This window comes from Phasianus colchicus, chromosome 8 (genome assembly GCF_987193195.1).
Source record: "Phasianus colchicus chromosome 8, bPhaCol1.hap1.1, whole genome shotgun sequence".
NCBI lineage: Eukaryota > Metazoa > Chordata > Aves > Galliformes > Phasianidae > Phasianus > Phasianus colchicus.
The window spans coordinates 781988-802410 of NC_143443.1; the positions used below are offsets into that span (position 1 = coordinate 781988).

At 40.3% G+C, this 20423-nt stretch overlaps 1 protein-coding gene and 1 long non-coding RNA gene across 10 annotated transcripts in view; one reads left to right on the forward strand and one right to left on the reverse strand.

The window, feature by feature from the left end:
- Positions 1-9678, forward strand: part of LOC149916939 (uncharacterized) — a 31731-nt gene extending 22053 nt beyond the window's left edge. For 2 of the 5 annotated variants that reach the window (XM_090144652.1, XM_090144656.1), the window contains exons 3-4: positions 9228-9309; positions 9562-9678. Coding sequence is in view for 1 of the 5 variants with exons in the window: in XM_090144656.1 (XP_090000782.1) it covers positions 9228-9309; positions 9562-9647 (168 nt within the window). In the remaining 4 variants the exon portion in view is untranslated. Of the gene's footprint in view, positions 1-8350; positions 8426-9227 lie in introns of those variants that run through there. The other 3 variants (XM_090144651.1, XM_090144653.1, XM_090144654.1) reach the window with 3 other exon arrangements.
- LOC116238204 (uncharacterized) lies at positions 4-19496 on the reverse strand. 5 transcript variants are annotated; one of them, XR_016468620.1, is made up of 9 exons: positions 19099-19451; positions 17674-17737; positions 16322-16435; positions 15069-15210; positions 9672-9802; positions 8409-8666; positions 4905-5141; positions 3444-3576; positions 4-2377 (listed from the first exon to the last, which is right to left on the reverse strand). It is a non-coding gene; the product is annotated as an uncharacterized LOC116238204 (long non-coding RNA). The 5 variants fall into 5 exon arrangements; XR_016468619.1 differs by adding an exon at positions 6697-6796 and having other exon boundaries at positions 4-3576; XR_016468618.1 differs by having other exon boundaries at positions 4-3576.
- Between the last annotated feature and the right edge of the window lie 927 nt (positions 19497-20423).

A 20423-nucleotide genomic window follows, 5' to 3' on the forward strand; every position in this document is an offset into this window, starting at 1 on the left:
TGTTTGAAATGTTGCTGGAGGCAGCTACATGCAAAAACAGCATCAGAGCTGAAATCAGTGGGTGGAGATCTGAGAGAGGAATGCTTGAAAAATGGCTATTTTATCGTGTATCTATACATTTGAGGAAATGCTCAGTTTAAAACCATGCCCCACTTTGTATTCTCTGATTCTAGACATGGACAAAGATCACATTACCTCAAATTCCTCCCCCTGAATTACAACAAAGCTTTTACTCTCGCAAAGCACCTGGCTCTCAGCCCCATGGCCTGCCTGCAGTCTCCGATCTGCAGCAAACATTTTGCTGCCAGAGAACACATCAGAGCCAGCTCTGCTCATTACAGCAGATAGAAAAACATCTCTGTGCTCTTTTGCACTGCTTTCAGAAATGTGACCTTAATTAACTGGGCTAACTACTTTTTGTAGACAGGAATTGGCTTATCAAATGGTAAGTCATCACCTGTGACATATTGTTTCAAATAAAAAAGATCTTTTAAATCTGTTTTGCAAACTAACAATAAAATCCTATTTGAGCTTTTGTACAGTGGAATGGCTGCTTGTGCTCTGCCTTCCCAGTCTTGCAAACTGCACCTACACCCACCACCTCATCCACTTACCTTACCTATCATAGCAACATTGTCTTTTTTCCTCGAGTAAGAAAGATACTTAAACACATTCATTAAGCATGAGCTTAATGAGACTGTGATTTACTTTTTGTTTCCTGCTGCTAGGGCATCAGTAACCAGAGCACTGTGCAAACAAGTCCCATGCAGTTCGAGCAAGATTGTACCCACAGCACACTTTCTCTCCTGGTGCATCTATTCCTTTTGCATCTATCATCTTGTTATATGAATTTTTGCAAGGACTTTCAAGGATAACATTAATAATTCTCCTCATCCTTCCCACAAGAAGCCTATTTGCTTTGTGGATCTGAAGTGTAGATGTGAGATGTAAGATGTACTTCATGCCAGCACGGTGTCATGTCCACGGTAACCTTCAGCGCATCAATCACATATGCATCATGTGCAATAGCATGGCTGCTGGGACATTATCTGTACATCTTCATACTTTCAGCAAATAATGACAGTGCTTGCAGTGAGAGGCAGACATTAGATGGTTCTTGAAACTGTATTTTTCTTTATACTGAAGAGATTTTTAGAAACACAGAATAGGAGTAAGAAGTATTGCTAAAGAGCAAATCAGAGGGCAGCATGAAAATTCTTTGCTGTAGATTAGGCACCTTTCCTATCCAAGTACAATCTCATGCATACCTCAAATCTCCTATCAGTGAATTTGACACATACACCTATGCCTAGGTTTTAGGAGTATCAAGGTCAAGAGTGTTAAATTTGACTTGGATACTTCTAGCAAGAAGAGATAACAAAGATAACTGCACACAGACATCACTGGGTAAAGAGATTCCTTGGGGATTTCACACCATGCTTTGCTTCTTTAGCAATATGGCTGTAATGATGTTCCCACTTGATTGTCTGAGAAGTGACCATGCAGATTGCACAGGGAAATGGAAGCGCCATTGTGGGTCATCTGCAGTGGTCTGTAGAACAGCTATTGCTGAAAAGCAAATTTTGAGATCTAGGTAGGCAGGAAACTGTGGCCTGGAGGTTATCAGAGTTGCACCATACATGAGGTTTAACATCATTATGACAACCTGATGCACCAGAGTCCGGAATTTACTGTAACATCAAAAATGAAAAGTTGTTCCCCTGGAGAAATTCTTGGTGCTGGATCACTATTGATTTCCAAGATTGTTAAAGGTTTGATAAGAAAACCAAAGAGCTTTCCACAACATCCCAAGACTCCAGTTGCTCACTGTAACATTTTAAAGCCAAAATCCCAGCTACCACAGTCGAGCCACTCCACTTTTCCACAAAATACAGTTACCATCAAAGCTCCTTTTGAAAGCTACTGAATTCAGTAGATACCAAGAAAGCAACTTCCCTTCTCTTTCAGAGGAACAATACAATTCTATTTCTTCAACTGAAGTCTGACAAATTAGAGTAGAAAGAATTTATACACATACAAAAAAAGCTCACAACCAAAATATCACAAAAAATAACTGAACTGCTAGGAAAATGTGGGTGTTCCTAAATGTTTGTATCTTCCGTGCATCAGCAAATAGAACAGAGTAGACTGACGGAGAGTTTTCTTTTCACACAAGATAAATGGATGAGCAAGAAACAAATAAGAGGTAGAAGTCTGAGTGACAGTTGGGCACGGACAAGTTCCCTTGTTGCTGCTGGTGCCCAGAGCCCATTTCCAGGAGGAGCAGCCAGGAGATGTGCTGAGCTGGGAATCAGACCTGTTGGAATCTTGAGGTTGAAAGCAAGAGTTTAGATGGTGCACCAGTTGCGCTGTGTTTCTTTGGAAAAAGAGGTATTAAATTAAAATTAGATTCCCCAATAGAACACATTTTTAATGACACAGCACGGGAAAATGTAAGTTACAGATGACTTTTTGATACAGGATACATTATATATCTTAATTTAAAAGGATTTGTGAAGGTTTGCTGCATAAATACTTATTGTGAAAATATGTTTATTTCTCAGAGATTCTTTTTTTTTTTTTTTTTTTATTATTATTCATCCAATTAAATAAAAAAGTATAGATTAGCATCAATACAGTTCCCCTTCCAGATTATCTCACTGTAACTACTGCAGCTGGAAGAGGAAAGTGAGCCATGCCTTCTCAAAGGTTTAGCTGCTTTGAAAATGGTGTTATTCATCATCTCAGAATGAAAATTTCACGTTACTAACATGGATACTGTTCAGTATTTTGGCAATGGAGCAGCTAGTTTTGCTTTGGAAAAAAACTGTTTCCTGTAATGCCAGACAGTGAGAGAGCAATGCATGTACTGATGACGCTACACAGTCAAAGAACTACAATGATATTGTTTCAATGCATATATACCCATATGCACTTATGTATATACACATTCAAGTTACTGTGTAAATATATTATACATGTCCAAAAGTAACACTGAAATATGTTGCAGCAGTTAATTATATTTTTTAAACACATGAAACTTATAATGGTTTGACCTCATTACTACAGGATTACTAATTAAATTTTCTGCAGTGCAACTCAATACAATATACATAGTGCAGAGAAGTTAAGATTTTGCTATCAAGGAGGCTAATTTTGAATTTCATGGGAAAGGACCAAATACAAGATCACCATAGCTCTGACAAAGCACAAACAAACCTGTTGCCACGTACATGTGAACAAATAAGGACATCTCTGTTTTTACTTGATTTTTTTTTTCACTCACTGCTTCAGAAATTGCTAGCTTAACTGTTTGCACTCATGCTCATTTTGATATGCTTCAGCAAGCTTTGTCTGGCACCGATCTGTTAACAGCCTGAACTACAAAAAAGTGGGCTCCTGTGTTTCAAAGAGGTTAAAAACCTACTGATTTAGCTTCATACCACATTCGTGTGCCTGAGAGAAGAACTATTCCAGATGGCGTGTGAAGTTCTCTGGAAAAAGTCCTTTATAACTATTTGCATCTCTGTACTGAAACCACTCAGATTCCTTAATGCTTGTCAACCAGCCAGCCTCCTGAAAGAAAAAAGACAGAGCATCTTCAGTTTCAGGTCTCTCCCAATCCTTTCTACATACTCCAGGCCCAGAGAAGTTTTAGAGTCATATGGCTAAAAGAAGTGGTGATTTGGTTAAATAGAGTACTCTGATTTTGCACAGATTGTTCTCTCTATTCTGCCAGACCATGATTTTGTGAGACTGACTGTGAGCATATTATATGGCCTTTATCCCACCTAACCTCCAACTGAACTGAAAATTGGATAATCAGCCTCTGGAGTCATCCAGTATTACAGCAAATCTGCTTTTGTGCAAATGCATGTGGAGATGTTTTCAAAGTTCTCACAGTAATATTGGGATACTTACACAGTAAGAGCATAGCAGTGTGCTAGAATCATTATAGAATGCCACAGATGAGTGGAAAAAAAATCAATGTTTTTATCTGTTTATTTTTTTCCGAGTGTTCTTTTCTCTCATTCCTATATTGACAGTCAGAAGAAATAACAGTTTTTGTTTTCTCTGCCATCATAATTTCTAGAAACTAAAAGTCAGTTGATATTCAACTACCTTTTTCAAAAATTCCTGGAAACTTTAGCCTAAGCCAGATCTTGACATGCAATACTGCAATCCAAATCCTCAGCAGCACAAACAAAAGGAAGATTTCTTACTGGAAAGTGCTGAGTTCTCTTAAGTGCTATCCATTTTACCTAGAATAAAATCCATTCAGTATTTTTTGCAGTGATCAGCCTATTTTCATCTCACCAAAAAACTAACTCTGTGCTTTGTTCCTTTTAAGAACAGGAGACAGAGTTAAGTAATGATTAACAGGGAATTTCTAATGCTGATTCATTATTATTCTACAGAAAGTACAAAAAGAGATGGAGTAACTGGCAGCATGTTTTTGAAGCTCATGTTTTGGAAAACCTGAGATGGGGGAACTGAAGTTTTCTACCATGGACAGAGTAGATTCTACTAAGGACTGAAGTTTTAGTGGATAATAACTTCAACTCAGTAATTATGGAAAAAAATTGAAGTCACTGGGTGGGATTAGTTGACTTTGAACAGGGAACACAGGCTGAAAGCATGTCAACGGTTTACGGGCTGGTTCGGCCCGGTTCCGTGACCAGCGGGGCGGAGGGATTTCGGAAAATCCGCGCCTCCGGAAAAGGGGAACAGGGGACCCCAAAATAATTAAAAACAGAGGCAACGATCTGAGGAGAAACAAACTAATTTACTAAATATATTATTGGAATGCAAGATAACACACTATAATACAATATAATTAAATTTGAAGCTAATAAATCAAATATAATGAGAGAGAGAATGTCCAAAAGGTGGATAGGCCTCACCACAACACTGAGGTGAGATGCGCAGTCCGGCTGAGCAGTGGGGAGACGGGCGGAGAGCCGACGAAGAGCAGACAAAGAAGAGCGCATCACGTGACCTTGCCAGGAGTTCTATCTCGAGACTCTCTGTGACCACAAAGTCCCTGGGGAACGTAGTTCTTCTCTCCTGGGCAGGTACCCAAAACTTGAGCATTAACAGTTAAACTCCCAGTGCCCTACATGATGTTATGATGTGGAATACTGAAAAGCAAAAATCACAAAACATGACACAGCATTAGCTATATCAGAATGATGATTTTAGATCAATTTTGCAGGAGAAAAAAGAACCAAGATAAAATAATCTCTATAAATCAACAAAGTATCCAGTAAAAGAGAAAAATTAAGTTTTAGGGTGATGTTAAACATGAAGGGCAAATATGCACTGAGTAATAAAGATATGAGCAGAATGATCTCAGAAACATGAATACATGAAGATTTATTTTCTCCATCACTGCACACAATTTACTCCAATTAATGTTAATGGGATTTGGATGCACCCCACAAGAAAAAATAATTAATGGATTCCCAAGTGAAGGTTGTACATACTTAATACAAAACACTGTAAGAAAAAATAACTGAAGACAACCTATTTTTATATCCTTAGAGTAATATTCTGCAAATACTGACAATAAAATCAGTTGAACAGCCCAAGAGGTATGACGCAGCACAGTTTGAGTAAGTATAAGAGAATCTGTCCCTAAAAAAATAATGAAGTGTCTTAGTGAAAAGGAAAATAAAAATAACCTTTTATTCAGAAATAATAATAAAAAAGAATCAAAAACCAAAACAGTTACTCGTCTCTTGTATTAAGAAAGAGTTCAGCTTAGATAATGAACAGCATCTGGCTCTCCAAATATGCACTAGACAGTATTTGGGCATATTTTAAGAAATGTTCTTCATTCAGAGCAGAGCATCTGGCTATCTCACTGTGCAGGATCCAGACGCCAATCTCCCAGCCCCTAGTTCAGTGGTATACTTTTCATCAACACTTTCTGCCACTACAGCCACAAAGTGGCTCGTACTAATTGTGCAAGATGGTCTTCTCCTAAAGAAGTAGTCAAAAATTTAATTCTCTTGACTGCAATTCAATATAACATGTGGAATTAAATTGTTTAAAAATTAACCTGAAACACACTGTTAAAACAAAATTAAATATCTTAAATGACATTGAACTGTTGGGTTCTTGCATCAAAGACAAAGTGATTGCTGGTGCAGTTCAACAGCACAGCTGTGTGAGGCTCAAGTTCCCAGAGGCACACAGAACATGTAGGAATACCTCTGTGCGATTTAGCTGTAGGACAGAACTGTTTGTGTGTAGTCTCAGTGCTCTCTCTGGGTGAAAGTATATTTCTCCAGATCTCCATGTAAAACTCTGAACATGTGGAAAACATACAATCAGTTCTGATTCAATGATACAACAAAATGATAGCAACAGGATGCACAATTTGTAAGCCATCTTCTGTATTAAGCCTATGTACCTATGTAAGCCTGTATAAAATCCAATACAGAGTAACATAAAAGTGCCCTAGAAAAATGTACTGAAGTTGGATCCTGTTGGTAGTATATACATGGGACTTTAGCTTAGTTAACTGTGCTGTTTGGTCACAAATTAAACCAAGTTAAAGGACAAATTAAGAATGTTGGTGTTTTCTAACAGTAAAGACGTTTTGAATCAACATTTCAAATTAACTATAAACACTGAGAAGAAAACTGAGACAAAGGGAAACATTAACAAAAGAAATAATCATGTTATTACCTATCAGCTGTGGTCTCAGAAGGAATTACTAGTACAATATCCCCTCATTTTAAATTAAGCTCATCATTTTTTGCTGCCAAAAATCATGCAGAACTTCAATCTAAAGGAAATACCAAATATACAGAAATGATCAAAATAGAGACATTGTGAAAAAAGAAAAATGTACTCTTTCACTTCTTTCTTTATGGAAATATATGGCCATAGATACGTACATTGAAGTTGTTAATGTTCACAACAAAGTTTCTATTTATAGTTTATGAAACAGGTATAATTTCAGTAAATCTTCCTGAAAGAAACCAAACATCCTTTCCCAAGGTTGCAGAATCCCACAAGTGCTGCCTCTCGGACAAGTCCTGTCCTGTTACATTATTCCTACCGTGCAAGGAACTTGCTTTCATTTCCCACTATCATTACTAGACCTGAGGAGAAGGATGACAGGATTTTGCTAATAAGCTTGGAAAAGAATCACAAGAAATGCTATTTCAGGCTCTTTCTTATGCTCTGCTAGATACTATTATTGGTGTAAACATCTCTGGAAATTAGAGTGAGAGGTACAGCACCAGTTTCAATATAAGATAAAAGAAGTTAATAATGGGAACCATAGCTCCTGTTTGTCCTGGAAAGAACTCCCATTTACTGGCAGATAGGAATGCCAAAAATATCTCTCTTTCAAAGAGGTGATTATTAAAACATTTGCGGGGTTAGTACACTGTCGTGAACAGATCATTTTAACTAAGTAGCTCTTCCTCCTTAAGAGAGATACTATCCTAGTTTTCTCAAAGGCATAGACAGTTCCGTGGTAACTCTGCAATAATGAAATAATACAGCATTGGGAACCAGACGGCAGTCACATAGTCTGCTGCTTCTTATTTATGTTTGATTCAAGGAAGCGTGACAAAAAACAAAAGATGAACTGTGGCAGCATGTCTGCATCAAAACTGCACAATACTGGTCACTCAAACCTTAATGTTAATCTCACTGTTTGGTGAAAATATTGACCAATGAAAATGGATCAGAAAGAATGGCATATTTATGGAGTGCTATAGGACTAATTAGATGAATTTGCATACTTCAGACTATCCTCAAGGAGCATTTCTCCTGCTCAGTGATTCTGAAGTGAAAAGAACCTTGTGAACCAGGAATCTCTGTGAGTCTTACTAGCCAAGGAGAGAATTTCCCTCAAGCTTCATTAAACTTTTCTGTCTGAATACCCTAACAGTTTGTAAGTATGGTAATACTAAGGACATAAAATTACACTTCAACCTCACTACAGTGAATTGTTGAAGTCCGATAGATTTCAATAGGGCTGGAACTTCCTCTACAGATTCTCAGGCCAGAAAAATGTCTTTTTGGTATTGCTAGCAAACGATCATATAATACTGCTGACTAAATCACTGGCGATGGAATTTTACTTAAAAGATTCACTGTCAGTATTGATTTGGTGAGATGAAAGGAAAACTTTAATGATTCTTACAGCTACAAAGGGATATAACCAACAAAATCCAAGTGCAGAAAACATATTTCGCAAAATTCATGTATGGAGAAAAAACACAACCAAAGGTTGGGTGAGTGTATGCACATGCAAGCATGTGACTGTGAAACTTGGCATCCTTTGGCCTCAAGAAACCAACATAATAACCAACTCAATTTTCAGACACATCCACAGAAGCTAGATCTGAAAAGATGTCTAAAAGAAAAACAAACAAGCAGACCTTAAAGAGAAAGCCCGGTGGCATGTCAGAAGCTGTGTCTCCTGCTGATGCAAGCTGATCTTGAGAAGGTGCAGTCTGGATTTCTTCAGTTGGTTTCTGCTCACTTCCAACTTGGGAAGTTTCACTGTCAGTGCCCTGAGTGCCCATCTCTGCTGCAGCATCTTTGGACTCATTCACAATGACATCATGTTCTTCTCCTTCCCCTTCATTGTTCGATACTGGCTCTATTATTACTGAAGGGATGCTGCTGACCTTTTCCTAGGAAAAGAAATAAAATACAACAAAAGCACCACAAGAGTATTTATTACTTTATTTCAAGTGGAAAAACATGTTTCTTCTGCTGAAGGTGGGATTCTTACATCAGGGCAGAGAACAATAATTGTGCAGAAAAGTAGAAGTTCTAAGAGCTTAGAGGAACACAAGGTGTGAAAGCAGAAGTGACCTGGACCTCTTTCAGGGCTGTCCCAGTGTCCAGGTGTTAAATCCATCATACCTTAAAGCATCTTCAGGACTGAGAAAGGTTGTAGCCAAGAGCCATGGGACACATTACTGTACAAGACTTACTATGGGATGTTTAAGGGAGAAGCCAAAAGCAGTGGGTGGATTGAGGTGATTTGGGGAGGAACAAGTGTGGGACAACAAAGGCATAGATAACAGGATAAATGGGCTGGTTGCATATAGGTAGTGGATAGTTCAAATGATTATCTGGCTATGTCCTGCACCTGATGAGTGTGGTCTGTCCTATTTTCTCATTAAGTTGCTTGCTAACCCTTCGCCAGGGTGAGAGCTGTCTATTGTTCTTGCCCGTGTATGCACTAGGGTCAGATCATGGATTGGAGGGCCTGTGTGCCCATCTGCCAGCTACATGAGAGATCCAGGTCCAGCCACTGGAGACACTCAGGTGAGTGGACTTGAGTGACATCAGCATGTATATAAAAACATATATATTGTCTCTAGTAGATATCTACTCTGCTCAGCCAGAGAGGTGAATGTGATGAGGCTGCTGGTAATGCTTGTGTTTGTGTGAGTACCCCATGTGTCTGTCTATGATTTCCATGGCTGTCTGTGTATGCACAAATATCATGTCTATGTGTGCTGTGTGTGTGCATCGACTGAGAATACATGCTCATCCTCACTGCTTGTTGGACTCTAGGGCATGGAGCTGCATCAGCTTTGCCTACGCTGGGAGCTGCTGGATCTGGCTGGATTCCTCTAATGCTCCCCCACACAACAACATGAGGTACCTGAGAAACATCAACCTACTTTCCTTCTCCCTGAGGTTTGTCACCTTCAGCAGCAGCCTCCTGTTCAGTGGGAGCAGCACCCTCACCAGCTCCTGCTGCCACCACCACGCTGTCTTCGACTGCCACTGCCCCATCTGCAGCACTCACCACCTGCAGAACAAAAGGAGAAACCTTTCAGGACATGAACTGTGAATATCAGCTGGAGATATCCTGTGCTCTGTGGTCTCCTTAGGTGCTGCCAGCCCCTGGCTTTGGTTTCACTGGGGTTTCTCCTGATCCAAGGGGGAACGCAGCACTGGAGGCTGCCATCCTATGCCTGAAGCGCATGTAGGGAACACAGGGGTAGGCTTGCACAACAAAGCTGATTAACAGGCAGGAGAGGAACATTTACAAAACCTTCCTGTGAACATCTAGTAGAGTTTCAGATGGGTATTGCTAGTGTAGGAAAAAATTCTCAAGGCTTATGTGTTTTTCATTGTCTCTTCTTTCTCACGCATATACAACGGCATCCTTCCACTGCTCTCTGAAACAGTTATGTGACTGATTCTCAGGGCTGATTTACCTCCAAACTGTTCAGTGTGAGAAATTCCCTGCACGTTCGTGGTGAGTTGAAGCTTGGCAAACTGTCTGGAGGTCCACTGTACTGGTGAAAGTCTGTTCTTGGGAACAGGCTACAAGTCTTCTTCAGCTGCTGTCTCCAATCTCTAGACCTGGACTGCCTTCAAGAGCATTGCCTTAATTAAACAGCTTTTGAACAGAGATGTGCAACTTGGCTATATTAGCTGAAGCAAATATACTCTACAGCTAGTTAAAGGTTAGAAATTCAGATGTCATCAGGTATCAGAAAATGTTAGCCTATAGCTAGGCCAATTTTGAAAAAGAAAGAAACATAAATAAAGGCTCAAGTAGATTTGATATGACTGAATCATTTGTCATTAGTCTGTGTTGAAAAGTTAGTATGCATTTTATTTCAGTTATTGAAAGGTGGATAGAAAAGTACCTTCCTACAGGTCATTGTTAAATCCTTCCTCCAGTAGAGATAATTTATGTATCACCCTAATATTTGTGTTGGTATATACTGTTATTTGTTAACAGTAATATACTTGAATTAAGTTTACTGTAATCTTAAGGCTTGATGGTGAAGGTAAACAAAAAAAACCACATACTGAAGTAAATTGAATTGACAGAAAGTTTTCAACACTAAAGAAAAGCTATTGTCTAGGTACCAACATCAAGATAAGTTTAGCAGAAATTTAGTTAACAGCCTGATGCTCTGTTTTCTCAGTTTGATTTTCTGTCCATGAATGAGACTAATTCAGCTATCTGAGTTCAACTTGAACTACCTTCATGATCATTCTTCAGTCATTGTTTTTTAGCTGTATCTACCCCTAGTGACTGATATTAACTGGTGTGAAAAATAAATTCTGCAGTCCTTGAAAGCAGAAAATATTCTAGTGTTTTGCAGAAATCACTGGAGAAGTTTTAGCTTGAACTGAAAATTCTGCTAGGGAAGAATGCTCTGTCACAAGCAGAAGTAATATCAAAAGACATGGATGAATGTTGACAAACCTTCGTTTGTCTGAGGTGTCTGCACTGTGACCAACACCAACAGGATTTTATCAGTCAGTGCATGAGCACTGTAACCACTAACAAGGAGATCATTCCTTCCTCTTAGCCCAAAATTTGGGGTTCTCTGCTAGGTGTGTGTGGTAATGCCAGCAGCCGAAGTACCACAACCACACCACGCAGCACTTCCCAGCACTCCTGCTAGCACAGTACACGGCAGTCACTCCTGTGTACAAAGAACCACCAACTATACACGCAGTTCTTATTTTAGCCTATCTGCCATTGCCTGGCATTTCTTTCACCACTGAAGGAAGGAGCACCATCAGCTCCCTCTTTGCACAGCTGTGCTTTTGAACTCTCTGATTAAAACAGAAATTTTAACATCTGATAGTTTCTCAGCACAACTTCATGCTGCTATTTCAATGACTGCCCAGAAGCCTGGCCAAATCCGAGCTGACCAGGGAAACCTAGCCCAGCCAGGAAAGTGGCCAGCTCACTGTGAATGGCCTCAGCTTCCAGGAGCAAGCAAGAGGTCACCTGAGCACATCAGCTGCTGTGCTCAGAATGCAGACAGCTGCAGGAGTGAGCTGGCACAGAAATGACAGCAAATTGTCACATGGGCATCCAGCAGTGTTAATGCAGTGGCTTGTTCCATTAATACTGCACTTTAGGAATTTCCCACAAGTTTGTATTTTGAGTGTAATACTGCAGAGTACAGATTTTAAGCCAACTCTCTTTCCTCACACTTTCTTCATTTATATCTGCAACAAGTAAAGTCCATGACGCAGGAAGATGACAGAACTTTCTCACTCCAGCTTCTATAACTGTTCAACCACCTGTGTGCAACTTTCCCCATTTTCCTTGCGAGCTGTCCACAGTTGCAATACACTTTAATTCATTTTACATGCCCCCTTATTTATTTCTTACATGGAAATACAGCCACTTCTCTGGGGAAACTTATCAGAAGGTATTATTGGTTGCTACATTTTTAACCATGACAAGCTGCAGAATTGACAAGATTGCTTCTTGTGTACCTATATACACAGCACTGCAGTGCACCAAGAAAACACACAGTAGGAAATAAAGAAGTTGGCGCTTTTAAATGCTACAGCTTAAGCCACTTTGCCAACAGCCTCACTTTGTGCAAAACTGGGCAACTGGTAATCAACAGCCTTCCAGCCACCGCTCCCTCCTGCTGCCCCTTCGCCCATCTGAACAGCAAGTCCCAGCTCCCTCCAGAACCCACTCCTCTCTGATAGACAGAAAGCAATTCCTGACACAGAACTGGTGCCCCCAGCAGACTGGTCTGCCACTGGCACAGAGATTACAAAAAGTGACAATGAAAAGAATCTGAGGCAAGAAGCATATTGGCTAAGGCAAACAGTGTGCTGAAATGCCTTGCAAAGCGCAGGAGAGGAGTGTAGGAATAGCTTTCTATACTACTGAATGATCGTGCTTTACTAATTGATCATATCTATTATTTGTAGGTCATATTATTCATAATGAACTGAAAAAAACCTCACCAGTGTAAGAAAAACCTGATTACAAATTTCATTCACCTTTTTAAAGCGGTCATACTACTTGTTTGCACTGCTCCTATCAGATAGCTACAGTCCTCCTAGCAGGAAAAGAAACACCAATAAGTAACCAAAATGTTCTTCTTCTCTCAACTGACAAAGCAGATTTTATCCAGCTGCAAGTTTGACTGTTCCCTAAACTCTCACTATTAAATGAAATCATTGCTCACCTCCTTTTAGACAACATTCCATTCTGAAAGAACGGTTAACATGTTTTCTTGCTAGCAGAAATGGTGCATTTAGGAAAGGCCACATTTCTCCTCTTCCTGCACACCTACAACCAGCAAGACATTCCTCCTGTGTCACAGGTGGAATCTCTATGCTGGGCACCAGAAAGGCAAAACTCTTAAGTGTAGCAGTCAACACCTGCTACATCCTGGTGACTATAATAACAACAGATATTTGGAAATAAGCACTCTGATAGACCAAGTACACCTGCCCACTCCAGTGTGATATTCACTGCACCACAGGCTGCGCTCAGAAAGGGAAAAGTAACTGTTTTCCAAATTATTGTTCAAAGGAAAACTAATTCAGTGTAATGATGGGTTTCTGTAGCCACATACGGTGTTTCAGAAATACATACTTCAGGGTTCTGACAGGATGTTGGTATTTTGGTACATGTTTAGAAAATGCTATTGACCTTCCACCTACTTACAAAGTAGCAGAATTTTTATTTATTTATTTATTTATTTTGAAGTTTACAGCCAAACGTGAAGCATTTCAAGCATTGTGAAGGACTCCAGTTTTTGCTGCTGTTGTTTGGGTGTGTTGATTAACATATGCAAATGAAGGCATCTGGTATCATCTCTCTATTTCCATTTCACACCCTATTAAAGTCTGACTTCACAATTAATTGACACCAAAAGAGGATTGTTCAGAAATTTATCCTCTCTGGCAGCCTGTACTGTGCTGAGGTTTACTCATCACCTGGGGAGACATAGATCCCCTACTGGCAGTATCTAGAATTAAGCATTTTGGACAGCACACAGCGATACTAAAATTGGTGTTGGAAAAGGAAGTGCCGGCAAGCAAACTCCTCTTGTTAAACATTTGTCAGAGAACACGAGTGACAAAGGCATGTTTCTCCTGCACAAAAATCTATTCAACAGCAGGTCCAAAGAATAGACAAGTCAGATCCAAGTGGCTTTCAGTCTGGTAGGGTGTGGAATTTGAACTCAAGCAGGGATTCACCAACATTTCACAACTCATGGCAGTGCACTGCTAAAAGCAAACTGGATATAAGCCTTAGACATGTTCTAAACCCCCATTAAGAAGCATATAAAAGACAAAGTCAGCTCATCCAAAGAAAAGATGCATTCTCAAAATGAGCAAATTATCAGTTTCTGAACCTCTGAACCTCCAACTCTCACCTTGCTCCATAAATACCAAACTGTGAGGATTTTTGACAACTGGCTGCCCATGACACTCAAGTTTTCTTGCAGCCAATGTTTTTCCCTCCCTTAGGATGTCATGTCACAGTTAACTGTTGTACACAATTTTCTGTATTATTCTGCTAAAACTAATCACTGAATGAAATAACTACAGAAGTTTTCAAGGACAAATGACAAATCTGACCTTTATACAGAGTACAAAAACTAAAAGAACTTTTCTAATAGCCACTGACTGACTAATTTGAAGCAGAAGGGATCCAACTTCTGCTAAGCTGTGCATGGGGGGGGAAGAATCAGCAGTTTTCTTCACACTTAACTCTTACTTTACTTTAACTCTTATTTACTTTCTTAACTCTCTTACTGCAATTGCTTCTCGGCCTCAAAACAGCAACAAGGAAATGAATATAGAACTTATATCTAAGGTTCCACTTCAGCGTGACATAACTCAAACAGAAGAAAGCTTCCAAAGAGAGGCATGCAGGGAAGAAAACAGTGATAGCTTAGCATTACCTAATGTGAAATACCATCTCTCTCCAACTCATGTTCTAAATGAGGTATCGACTTTTGCACAGTTAAAATACAGAGCTCCTACTTTATGGAAAAGATAAATCAGAAGATGTAATAAAAACCTGGAGCTGTATATCAATAATTTAAGGCCATTTTATCCACTGAAACTTCACTTGAGAATTTTAAGGAATTCTAGATCTTTGACTTAAAAAATAAGCTATTTTCCAGCCAAAAACAAGATGAATTTGTATGATTCAACTGCGGCTTCCATTAAAATTCTGAGTATATTTAGCATACACTGACTTACAAGGTTCAAATAAAAGTTTCAGATTAAAAAAAACAATCTAAGGGTCTGATCCTGTTAGTGTTTCATACCTGCGACTACCACAAGAGGTCAGTAAGTGAATCATAACAGCCTGGATTGAAAAGGACCTCGAAGATCATCTCACTTCAAACCTCTGCCATGGGTAGAGTCATCAAGCACTAGACCAGTACTCACAGGATTAAGGTCTCTGTTCTAGAGAAAAATCAGACAAGCAAATCACAGGTGATAACAAAGAAACTTTCACTTCTGAGAAAAAAAAATAGAGACATATCTTGATCCATTTCCTGTGAAATGTCCTTTCACTCCATATCTACTAAGCAAAAATTAAAAAAATATTTCAAGAAATCAGTATGTGTTGAAACAAAACGTAATCACATATACACGTAAATAAATATTTCACAGTCATTACTGAACTCCACAGTTTTAGTTTGCCAATGAAAATTGTTCTGACTTCATCAGCCGTCCAGGGAAAAATTCTGTATGAAAATTCAAGGCAGACACTTGTTTATCTCATTCTTAAGCCTGCTGCCTGTAGCCTTGCTGAAAAGAACATTCATGCTGTGAGAGCTCTCTACAACGGTTAGCCTTGTTACACAGTACATATTATTAACACTGGCTCTACAGCTTGTTAGACAATGTTTTTCTCCACTATTTCACTTCAAGACATGGTCATAGGGAATGTCAATAACACAGAAACAAGACATTATTTAAATATTTCATACATAGAACTTACATTCTACTCTAAAAGCATAGCAAAGCAAAAACTCCTGTCAAGTACACACCTCCCACCCCACCCCCTCTCCAAGTTCAATTTCTCAAGCATCCACGTCTCCCCAGAGTGCAAGACTGACACTGACAAAAAATAGTCAGCAACACAAAGGGAAACACTCCAGAATAGGTGTACATTGTATATACCTTCCCATATTACAGCAGAAAGGTCAGACTTTCTTAACAGGATGGGAACCATAACTTCAGAAGCTTTACTGTGGACAGTGAACTCTTTATTATTCAGAAATGCAGCCCTCACAATAAATCATTTATATTCACCACTGTGATTAAGTCTAAGCATTAATGTCACTTGACACAAGCAAATCAGTAGAAAATCACTGTCCAGAACATAATGTACCAACAGAAAAGCAAAACCAGTCTGTTTGAGAGAAGCATCAATGTAAGCGCACCAAATCCTAGAGATTCTGTACCTCGTGCAGTGCAGCATAAAAACACTGGTCCATCAAAATAACTAAGAGTCAGACATATCAGAAAAAGAAAAAGCATATAAATCCAAAGGCTTGGATTAGTTTACCAATCAGTTTAATTTCGAGGTTCTTCTATTTAGCTTCTCTCATCAGCCACCACTCACAGCCTTGGAATTCATTCCCATTATTTTCATAGAGCATATGGGAGGGCCTGGTGCCATCTAGGAAGGAAACAGACAAGCAGTTTACAGTTATCTTCTGCGTCACGAGCTGTTGCACATTATAAAGTTCTCTGCACTGCTCACTGCCACAGTATGCAAGCAGGCACACAGCTCCAACACAGTTCACACATCCTTTGCTCTGTACTTCAAAGCAAAATGAGTAAGTAGTGAAAGGAACAAGCAAAACTGCAACTTTTCAATATCAGCATATTAACTAAGTGTCAATGTTTGGTTTTTTTGTTTTTGTTTTTGTTTTGTTTTTGGAAGGGAGAGAGGAGTTGGTTTTGCTTTTTTGAAAAGGGACTATGTCCTCTTTTATGCATCAGAATGTGATTAGCTGTTGGGCATTTTCTATTCCTAGAAATGATAAATGTTTGGAGTTGGAAGGGACACTAAGGATCACCAAGTTCCAACCCCCCTGCCATGGGCAGGGCCACCAACCTCCAGGTCTGGTTACTAGATAGGTTGCCCAGGGCTCCATCCAACCTGGCCTTGAACACCTGCAGGGACAGAGCATCCACAACCTACCTGGACAACCCGTTCCAGCACCTCACTGCTCTCTCCGTAAAGATCTTCTAATCTGTCTAATCTAAACCTTCCCTCTTTCAGCTTAAAACCATTTCCCCTTGTCCTATCACTACCTATCAGACTAAAAAGTTGATTCCCCTCCTGTTTATAATCCCCTTTAAAATCACATGGAAATGATTTATAGACATCATCATGTCTAAATGCTGACAAAGAGGGGGAGAAGGAATAAGGGAGGAAAAAAAAGAAAGCAGTATGAATTGCAATCTAGTTCTTCTTCTCAGATCTTTATCACAGTAAAAATGAAATCCTCATTAAACTAAAGAAGTGTAATTGCTTCTCATCAGCTTTCTGAAAAACACGTCCATGTTTTCAGGCATACACCACCTGGCCCAACACAACTTACATATGGTCTGCTTTGCAAAAGCAGTACTTCAAAAATACTCTGCAGAAAACTCATTTGCTCTTGAATGAAACATTTTTACCATATGATACATTTCCATATCAAAGGGGCAAAAGAAAGAAAGCACCATCTTCAGAATGAGAGTGTAAATTTCTCTTATAAGTCTGCAGACATCAGCTTTGATATTTCTGTGCAACTTCAGCAGAACTACAGAACACACATCTTCACATCTCAACTGAAGAGAACTGTGTAGGACACGTTACTTCCAGCATCACTGCAATGAGAAGCTAAATCCTGCAGATTGCAATACCTGTTGGTTATCCATCACCTACAACCTCTACTTGGAGAATGTAGAAAGAGGCATCAAAATTTGGCTAGGGAAAAGAGAAAGAGAGAAAGAAATCAGACTAATGACAATAACTGTGAAACAGAATATAATTTTGAGGATGCTAGAAATTCAATACTTTTTTTTTTTTTTTTTTTAATTACTTTTTTTAAAACACCCATAACAGGTAGGATGAGACACTAAAAGAAATTCTACTTCCAAAGGACTGGGCAAGATAAGTAGAACATCGGTCTGTTGTCAGTTTTACTGACTCTTGCACAGTTAGTGACATTTTGCCTCACTCTCTACATGTTAAATTGATTATGCTAAATTAAACATTGAAAAGCTCATCAAGCATAAGATAATTTTTATGAGGAACAACAAAGGGTTTTTAATGTTTTTGAAGTCAGATTTATCGCTTTCTTTCAAAGAAAATAATAATAATCAAATGATTAAACCTATAACCTTCATAGATAATTAGTTCTTTGATGTAAAGGGTCAAACTGCTTATATTAAAGAGCATACGCATGGATCAGAAGTCACTTTTTCTGTAGTCTGCAGGTTACAAGAAAAGAAAAATTGCCATACTGGAAAATAAACAGGTCCTTGGTCCACTACCCTGCTTCCCTTGCATTTGACTGGCAGACAGAACGCAGAATTTAAGCACACGCAATTCATCCTACTCCTAGGGTGTTCTTTCAGCAACCGGTCATTTTAGAGATGCTCAAGTCAGAATTTACAACAAACCACTATTTTACTAAGGACAAAGGGAATGGCCTCCTCCATGGAGTGACCCAAGTATAATTTTGGCAAGCAATAAAAAGCAAAAAGAAAAGAATAGTAAAATTTAGTAACAAACTTATGAATGACTTATGAACTTCTCTTTTTAGAGAAGCCTACATCTACATAGACAATAGTTTCTTGGCCTGAAAGGTTTTTTTCCCCTCTTTTTAAAATAACACAAATATTCCCCGATTTTCCGTTTTTCCTTGTGCCATCTTTTGTTTTAATCTTCTACACATATCCTTTTCCATCTCTACCATACAAGCAGATTGACATTAGATGCAAGGAGAAAAATCAAGCAAAGCCTCCTCCCACATAGCTCATAATGCTTTTAGAGGTTTGGGTGAAACAGAACATTGGGAATTCTTCAGAAACCATGCTCTCAACAACTGGATTTTCTTTTAGCAAGTTCATATTGATTCCTTCAAAAAACTAATACTTGTAACATAGAACTTTTCACAGCGGGATCCGAACTCTCGTGCAGAGCTAGGAACTTGTATGTATTAATCCCAACTATTACTTTTACTATTTTTCTACAATGCTCAAGTGCTAAGTCCAAAAAGCAACCTTAAACAGATGTTTTACAATTGATGCAGCTTGCCTCACCCCGAGTCAGACTGAACGTACCACGGGCATCCCAACACACGACGGTCACAAGCTGCGCACGGAAGCAGAGCGCGGAGCAGCAGGGCACAGCCATCACGTCCAAAGGGGATCTCAGGCGGGGAGAGACGCCCCCAGAGCAGGGCTGCAGCCCGCAATACCTCCAGCCCCCACAACGGGCTTCCCCGCCCCAGCAGCAGCCCCGGGAGCTCGATGCCACCGCAGCTCCGAGGAGCCCTGCGCCCACCGGCCCCGCCGATTCCAGCCCACCGGCCGCGGACACCATGTGGAGCCGAGCGGGAACCGAGCGCACGGCAGAGCCACGAAGGGCAGACATAAGATGGGCACCGCTCCGACCCCTCACATCCCGCCACGTGACCGCGCGACCTGGCCGTCACCTGGGAGGGGCGGGGCGCGAGCCCTCCTCGCCGCCATTTTACTCGAGGGAAAGGCGTCTCAGCCCTCGCCGGACAGCCGTGGGGGAAGCCGGCAGCCGCCATTTTGAGAAAGGGCACGGCAAGTCCGGACTAGTGGGGAGGTGTGCTGCCGGGCTGGAGGGCGGCGCTGAAGAGTGGGTGAAGCCATTGAGGAGCCATATTGGATGCGGGAACGCTGCTGGTACAGGCGGTGCGTTTGCATCGCAGACGGACGGAGCTTGTCTGTGGAAAAAACGCTTGGTGCAGCGCAAGCGCTGTTGGCGAGACTTATGCCAAAGCGACCTTTTACAGGATCCACATCCGGGGAATGGCGGTTCTCAGTACATCTCTCCAGGCCCAAATCCCTCGTCCTCTAGGCATTGATACAAGATGCAGTGATACTGCTAAGCAGTGGATGGGCAGCCCTGTAGTTTGCTTAGAAAGCAGGAGTCCTGCGACAGATAGTGAAACAGGTTGGATTACCAATTGGGATGGATATATAAGCCTAAGGACCAATACGTTAATTTAGTGAATGGATGATGTACTGGCCCCTGGATACCAGGCGGATAAGGAGTCAGCCAACTCTGTGGAAGTGAGTCTGGCTATCAAGGCACAGAGCTGACTGAGCATGAGTGAAGACTGGGTCCAAGCAATGGTCGCAGTGAGGAAGACCACTGACTTCGTCCAGAGGGTCTCAGGACCACTGCCACAAAGAGACGGAGCTGTGCAAGGAGGCGGAAGCCAATGTTAATGGTGTTAGGGGAAGTACTGAATACATATGTACTGCCCAGGAAAGTCTTTGCATATGTAACACAAGTTGTGTTAGGTTAGCTGAAGGTCTTTTGTACACATGATGAGGTGGAAGGATCTCCTCATGCATCTGGAGCTGAGAATAAAGAATGCCTGCTAACACCTCCATTACTTCAGCAGCCA